Source organism: Oncorhynchus mykiss, chromosome 30 (assembly GCF_057628025.1).
Source record: "Oncorhynchus mykiss isolate SJ-2025 chromosome 30, ASM5762802v1, whole genome shotgun sequence".
NCBI classification, from domain to species: Eukaryota; Metazoa; Chordata; class Actinopteri; order Salmoniformes; family Salmonidae; genus Oncorhynchus; species Oncorhynchus mykiss.
The window spans coordinates 24943234-24951289 of record NC_143051.1 but is presented as its reverse complement, the minus strand read 5'-3'; the positions used below and the strand labels follow the sequence as shown (position 1 = coordinate 24951289).

At 41.0% G+C, this 8056-nt stretch overlaps 1 protein-coding gene across 1 annotated transcript in view; it reads right to left on the bottom strand.

Moving 5' to 3' along the window:
• Window positions 1-193: 193 nt before the first annotated feature.
• The window catches only part of LOC110489411 (protein lin-28 homolog A), a 26928-nt gene continuing 19065 nt past the window's right edge, over window positions 194-8056 (bottom strand). Inside the window, exons 5-6 of the mRNA XM_036970890.2 lie at window positions 7764-7942; window positions 194-5232 (exon numbers count right to left, since the gene is read on the bottom strand). Of these exons, the coding sequence (XP_036826785.1) occupies window positions 5010-5232; window positions 7764-7942 (402 nt within the window). The 3' untranslated portion in view covers window positions 194-5009. The remainder of the gene's footprint in view (window positions 5233-7763; window positions 7943-8056) is intronic.

Genomic DNA, 8056 nt, shown 5'->3' with positions numbered 1-8056 from the left:
CATTGCATCACATTAATTTGTAAATGTTTTAAATGTAACCTTTATTTAACTAGGCAAGTCAGTTAAGAACAAATTCTTATTTACAATGACGGCCTACCCTGGCCGATGCTGGACCAATTGTGCGCCGCCCTATGGGACTCCCAATCACAGCCGTAACTGTAGCCTAAAAAGAGACAGACCCACCAGCAATGTATCATATTGGCATTTGTTTATTAACAGGTGAGTCAATGATGCACATGTCAACACTACTATGCGTTGTTTGCAACTCAGTTGGCAGTAAAGCTTGGTATATGATTTGTCAAAGTGAGCTACAGGCCTACTGTACCACATTTTGTGGTTGGTGATAATAGTCAACATAGCTACATTCTTTGGTCTAATAAACAGCAAAGCAGAGAAATCAAGTAACACAATATCAGGCCTATTGTTTGTTTTGTGCTTCATTTATAACCCTATACATTGAATACTGACATATAGGCCTAATTGAGATAGTGACCCGAAAGGATATATGGTATGAGGAAAATGGGTATCGGGTATTCATTTTGTGGGGAATGATTGTAAATATTTGTAACCATACTTTTCAACTCATATGACAGAAACATATGCAAAAGCATAACTTACACAATAATGCATTTTTGTCCATAATACAATGTGTCAAAAGATCAGAGGTAGATTTGTAACAAAATTAAACAAATGCATTTCTGACAGTAAGTCCTTGGAATTTTTTCCAACAGCCTACACTGAATATGATTATAATTTGACACTTTAGTATTTAAGTAGACCTAGTGTCACACGCCTTCAGAAACACAACAGAGATATCAGAGGTTTATTGAGGTTGCTTGAGGTTGTTAGGGTGTTTGCCTGTCCTGGTAAGTATAGATAAGGTGATTTGTTCAAGAGGCGCTGTTGTCACCTACATACAGAGTAATATACCCCTCCTGCTTTGAGTTCAGTATTATCATGTTATACAGAAATTCACCGGAGCTCAGTACCAGCACCTCAAATTTTCTACTGCTTGAGCTCCTGTTCCTCTTATAGAATATTAGCTCAAAAGTATTGTGGAGCTCCTGCACCTAAATATAAACAGTACTGGCACCCAACATGAGTACTGGCACCTATTTCAGTTCAAATTAAGCATACACAATATCAATGCATAGAATAATACCAAAATGTCTCATGTATTGATGCAGACAATGTATAATCACAAAAAAGAAGAACAGTCAACAGTAATTCAACAGCATTTCAACAGTAATTCAACAGCATTTCAACAGCAATTCAACAGCATTTCAACAGCAATTCAACAGCATTTCAACAGCAATTCAACAGCATTTCAACAGTAATTCAACAGCATTTCAACAGCAATTCAACAGCAATTCAACAGTAATTCAACAGCATTTCAACAGCAATTCAACAGCATTTCAACAGCAATTCAACAGCATTTCAACAGCAATTCAACAGCATTTCAACAGCAATTCAACAGCATTTCTATGTGGGGAAAACAATACATTGCAAACTGAAACAAAAAAATCATTCAAAACAATCTCACAAAATGAATGGACAAATCGAACTTGATTTAAAAAAAAACTCAGTCATTGTCCATTTTCAAAAACATACTGAGGTAGACTTGTATAGATTCTTGACAAGGCATTTCTGTCTTGTTCTCATACAGTAAGAAATATTTTATAAAAAAAACTCCCACCTACCCTAAATTAATTAAGAAGAATAGGCGCATTGTCTGGTCTCTGGAAATTAAAGGATCATGTTACAGCCTAAATACATGAAGTGACAAAATACTAGGCTCAAGCAGATATGACTGTGTGTGCCATCAAGTGGCAAATGTCATAGCCCATCAACACAAGCGCTTGAAAGGACATCAACAAGGGCAGTCTCGACCAGAAATCGCCCCTTGTCATTTCTAACACACCGGACAATTTTTTCCCTAAAGACCTCCATGATAATGATAAATTTGCACAAAAAAAAAAAGTTAGATAGGACCACTTTGCCGGAAAGGCCAGATAGTCAGTCCACCCCTGGTCATCAAAATGCTTTGTCTACAAAAGGGGCCCATTGTGTAGTCCCTATATGGAGAGGTGAATCTACTCTACTCTAACTACTGACTGACTACCATGCAAAGTAAAAACGGAAATAAACAACATTATATTAATATCGTGACGAAGCTGAATATGTACAATATCCACAAAAAGTGGGGAGGTCGAGGGTTTGATGCTTCAGATTGGTTGTGTGCCACTTCTAGAGAGAGACCAGAGAAATAACTTAGGGTGTCTAAGGAAATATCATGCTACTCTATTACCTATGCTCTCTTACAACTTGATCACCAATTAAGTCAGAAAAAGAGAGCAAAACTATAATATAACATTAAATATAGCTAGCTGTACTACAGTAACGTCATAGCAACGTGTAAATAGTGCATTGCCCATTTGGCAATCAATGTTCTGCATGGATTTTCCGGCAACCCAGCCTGTAGGCTATAGGTACACACATAAAACACTTTACTTCTCCTTCTAAAGAAGCTCCTCTTTAAATAGGTTTCCCTGAGTTCAACATGAGGATTTCAGAGAAATTAAATCCTGGCTGCAGTCATAACAATCAATGAGCAATTAAATATCTTTAAGAAATACCCATACTCCTACACATGATTAGTGCAGAATATTGTTGCATTGGTTTAAGCACAATACACTACATGACCAAAAGTATGTGGACACCTGCTCGTCGAACACCTCCTTCTAAAATCATGGGCATTAATATGGTGTTGGTCCCCTCTTTGCTGCTATAACAGCCTCCACTCTTCTGGGAAGGCTTCCCACTAGATGTTGGAACATTGCTGCAGGGACTTGCTTCCATTCAGCCACAAGAGCATTAGTGAGGTTAGGCACTGATGTCAGGCGATTAGGCCTGGCTAGCAGTCAGTGTTCCAATTCCTCCCAAATGTGTTCAATGGGGTTGAGGTCAGAGTTCTTGCATGCCAGTCAAGTTATTCCACAACGATCTCGACCAATAATTTCTGTATGGACTTCACTTTGTGCATGGGGGCATTGTCATGCAGAAACAGGAAAGGGCCTTCCCCAAACTGTTGCCACAAAGTTGGAAGCACAGAATTGTCTAGAATGTTATTGTATGCTGTACTGTAGCATTAAGATTTCCCTTCACTGGAACTAAGGCGCCTAGCCCGAACCATGAAAAACTGACCCAGACCTTTATTTATCCTTCACCAAACTTTACAGTTGGCACTACGCATTGGGGCAGGTAGCGTTCTCCTGGCATCCGCCAAATCCAGATTAGTCTGTCGGACTGCCAGATGGTGAAGCTTGATTCATCATTCCAGAGAACGCCTTTCCACTGCTCCAGAGTCCAATGGTGGCGAGCTTTACACCACTCCAGCCGATGATTGGCATTGCACATGGTGAATTAGGCTTGTGTGTGGCTGCTCGGCCATGGAAACCCATTTCATGACGCTCCCGACAAAGAGTTAATGTACGCGCTACACGCTTCAGCCCTCATCGGTCCCGTTCTGTGAGCTTGTGTGGCCTACCACTTTGCAGTTGAGCCGTTGTTTCTCCTAGACGTTCCACGTCACAATAACAGCACTTACATTTGACCTGGGGCAGCTCTAGCAGGGCAGAAATTTGATGAACTGACTTGTTGGAAAGGTGGCATACTATGATGGTGCCATGTTGAAAGTCACTGAGCTCTTCAGTAAGGCCATTCTAGTGCTAATGTTTGTCTATGGAGATTGCATGACTGTGCTGGATTTTATACATCTGTCAGCAACGGGTGTGGCTGAAATAGCCGAATCCACTAATTTGAAAGTGCGTCCACATACTTTTGTATTTAAAGTGTATATTATGAAGTCAACTGAAAATGAAGCCCATTGAAAGAGAAAGTAAAAAGTAAGGCATAATTGTTTGCTTAATACAACCACGAATCTATCAAGAGGCTAGAACCAAAGCCGGTTTCTGTTTAAAAAGAATTAAGCTACAAATTGTGATACTTTATCTATTAGAAAGAAAGGTAGAGAGTGACGATGAATAAATAATAAATATAAAAAAGATCATATCTATATACATTTAAGTGGTGTAAAATATTCTATCCACTCCTGTAAAAGAGGAGTAAATATTAAACCTATAACCATCTTATTCAACACTTGAGTCCCTTTATCCTAGCACTCAATCATGAAAATATGTCCTTAAAGAAAAAAAATAATGCTCAGGTCCATCCAAGAAAGAACATGTAATACCTTTGGCTTTCTAAATAGTACAACGAGACAATGAGAAACAAGTCATGTATTTGGGCAGTGTATGAGAACACCCCTGATATGTAGAATATGTTAGAAAGCCATGTTTACATCCATAGTAAAAACTGTGGGACAGACAGACAGACAGACAGACAGACTGTCATACAATCAATGCTGGTCTCGCATTTAGCCTTGAGTCAAGGCTTTGTAAGGGAGGGAGCCACATCCAATCACCCATGAGACAAATGAACAGGCTATGGCACTTATGACAAGCTGTATTGTACACAGTCCAATCGGCAACCATGGTGTACCAACATTCATACAGCAGAAAGGGTTAAAACATTCACTTGGCCGTAGAAATGCACAACGACTTATAATACCTGAAGATTTCAATAAGCAGAAAGACACACTCCTTTTTGTCCATGAAACAGTCTTAGAGTCAGGACACCTATATCTGTACATTCACTTGTATGATTGTATTTCCTTTACCTTTTTCTAACAAAAGCTTTTTGGGAGAACATGGTATACAGTGAGAGAGCAGAGCACTCAATCATCTCCAGGAAAATCCACATAGGCTACCTCTTATTTAGCTGCAGCAGGGAAAATACAATTAAAACACTGAGCTAACTCTCAATCTCAACTATCACATCAATAAAAGTACACATTTCTTGCTGTTTGTGCGATAAATAAAGACAACCTGATGTAGTTCCAAAAGCAGCACTCCAATGAAACCTTTTGATTGGCTGAATCCCTGAATCGATCAATCATAGCTCTCCCTGGGGGGAAAGGGGGCATGGCTCTGCTCCTCTTCCTCGTCCCTCAGTGACAATGCTGTTCCCTGAACGCCAGGGGAGGACTGCTGTGCTTTGATTGGACAGTTGGCCACCATGTGACTGATGCTCTGGCAAAAATGGCACTTCTTGGGCTGAGGAGGTAGCTGGCATTCTTTGGCATGGTGGTCAGGTCCTCCACAGTTGTAGCATCTAGAACACAGTGGGAGAGGAGAACACACAAATATAATAATTTCAGACAGGTAACACATTCTTCCACCAGAGGGCAGTGTTCTTCCACATTTAGTTTCAGATTCCTGAATTTCCCCAGATCTCATCTATACTGAACAAAAATATAAACGCAACATGCAGCAATTTCAAAGATTTTACTGAGTTACAGTTCATAGAAGGAAATCACTCAATTGAATAAATTCATTAGGCCCTAATCTATGGATTTCACATGACTTGGCAGGGGCGCAGCCATGGGTGGGCCTGGGAGGGCATAGGCCCACCCACTGGAGAGCCTGGTCCACCCACTGGAGAGCCTGGTCCACCCACTGGAGAGCCTGGTCCACCCACTGGAGAGCCTGGTCCACCCACTGGAGAGCCAGGCCCAGCCAATCAGAATGATTTTTTCACCACAAAAGGGCTTTATTACAGACAGAAATACTCCTCAGCACCCCCCTCATCAGACAATCCCGCAGTTGAAGAAACTGGATGTCCTGGGCTTGGGTGGTTACTTGTGGTCTGCATTTGTGCCAGGTTGGATGTACTACCAAATTCTCTAAAACAACGTTGGAGGCGGCTTATGGTAGAGAAATTACCATTAAATTATCTGGCAACAGCTCTGTTGGACATGCTGCAGACAGCATGCCAATTGCACCCTCCCTCAAAACTTGAGACATCTTGAGACATTATGTTGTGACAAAACAGCTGCCTTTTATTTTCCCCCAGCACAAGGTGCACCTGTGTAATGGCCATGTTGTTTAATCAGCTTCTTGATATGCCACACCTGTCCGGTGGATAGATTAGGTTGGCAAAGGAGAAAGGACCACTAACAGGGATATAAACACATTTGTGGAAAGAAATTGAGAGACATTCTTTTTTGTGCCTCGAACATTTTTGGGATCTTTCATTTCAGCTCAAGAAAAAATAGGACCAACACTTTACATGTTGCGTTTATATTTTTTGTTCAGTATATTATATGATTAAGTCAATCTTGAGAAAGTATCCGCGTTAATAGAATTACGGCCTCTTATGTATGCATAGTTTATTTACTGCATGATTGTATGTATGTGTGCGTGTGTAGGTGTATGCTTGTGTGTGATCATTTTAGGAGGTGTATAGTGCATTAAAACCAATGCCTTAATACAGACATGTCACACAATCTTAAATCAGTAGATGTTGAGACTATAATGACAATGGGGAATTTTGTAATTGCATTAACTCCAATGCAGATGAAGCCCTGGAGCATCAGAACCTTCCCAAGCTTACTACCACTTCCCTCCTTCCTCTGTCCTCTGCCCTTTTCCTCTGAGTACCAACCCCCTACCAAACACACATACACAAACACATAGACCCTCTCCTAGGGAGCCGTTGGTTATTGATCAGTGTGGGCACCAGGGTGGGAGAGGAGAGCAGAGGGGGCTCTTTGTTTCAATACTGCACCCTGAGCTCTAACCCCTGACCCCTCTTTCTCTCTGGCTTTGCCTTCCCCCCACCTCATTTACACAACACACCCACCGTTGCCATGGCAGCCATGACCTATGACCTCTCTCAGGGCACTTACATCTGGTATCAATTAAATGGATAGGATCCTTTTCCCTTTTCTGCATCCCCTATTCCCTCTTTACGTCTGAATCCCACTGTTATGATTGTGAGTCAGCGAGAGAGACAGAGACCGTGTTAGATACACTCACATCTATGCAGTGTTTGATGTCATAAGAATCAATAGGCACATAGGTGCCGATTCAGACCTAGGAAATGTACGCCTTTTTAACGCAGACTTAGCATATGTAGGTAAGACTTGAATGTAGACTATGGAAAATGCATTCAAAATATAGAAAGATAGTCATGAAAACATATGCATATTTGTCTCAGTTTCAGAACCCATGGGTAGATTTAAAAACACTCTTGATTTTACACATGATTTCTGTTTAGGGAATAATCATGAATCCTACTTCATGGAAAAATAGAGCCTTTACGCACTAACCCCAAGAAGTTGGTTTTATTCGTTCAGAAAGTTGCCACATTCAGATCATTAATGGTAACATTGGAAGTAGTATAGCCTACAATATAATTATAATATGGAGAATAGTATACAATAGTATGATATAATAAATATACCCGCACTGCTTAAGTTCAATGTCAGAATATGCATAGAGAGAAAAGTACATACAAAGGGAATAAAGTTATATTTATACGTGTGTAACTCTGTCCTGAATTTCCCCCAAAGAGGATAGATAAGTCTGTTTGATGTCAGCATTGTGGCTAAAACCGTAAACTTGCCAACTTTCATGATGATGATACCAGATATTTTCAGTGACTTCAACACCCTCAGACTATTTGTAAACAACCTTGCCAGATAAGCTCGTTGTTAATATTGCAGCGATCTTCATATTTAATACTATAAGCAGGGTCTTACAGTGTCTCCGAATCATGGAATTATTTTGAGTGAGTGGGGATATCTGGAGATGCATGGTTCGGCTATGCGCCATTTAAAGATGTTAATTGAACAGTCTCACCTGTCCCCCTTGGAGCGTCGTTTCTGTTGCCCCTTAGGCCTCTTCTCACTGCCCACACACTGTGCTCCCCCTGGCCCCGTCACCGTGACAGACTCTAGGCCTTTAGACGACTTCTTGAAGGTAAACTCCACCGCCTCGCCCTCCTTCAGGCTACGGAAGCCCTCCATGTGCAGCTTGCTCTGTGTAGGTTGAGAGGTGGAATAGGTGGTTAGAGAACAGGGATAGGAAACTGTTCCAAAGCCAGAAGATCTCTATGTCCAGTTTGCTTTCTGTAGGGGAGAAGAAGCATGAGT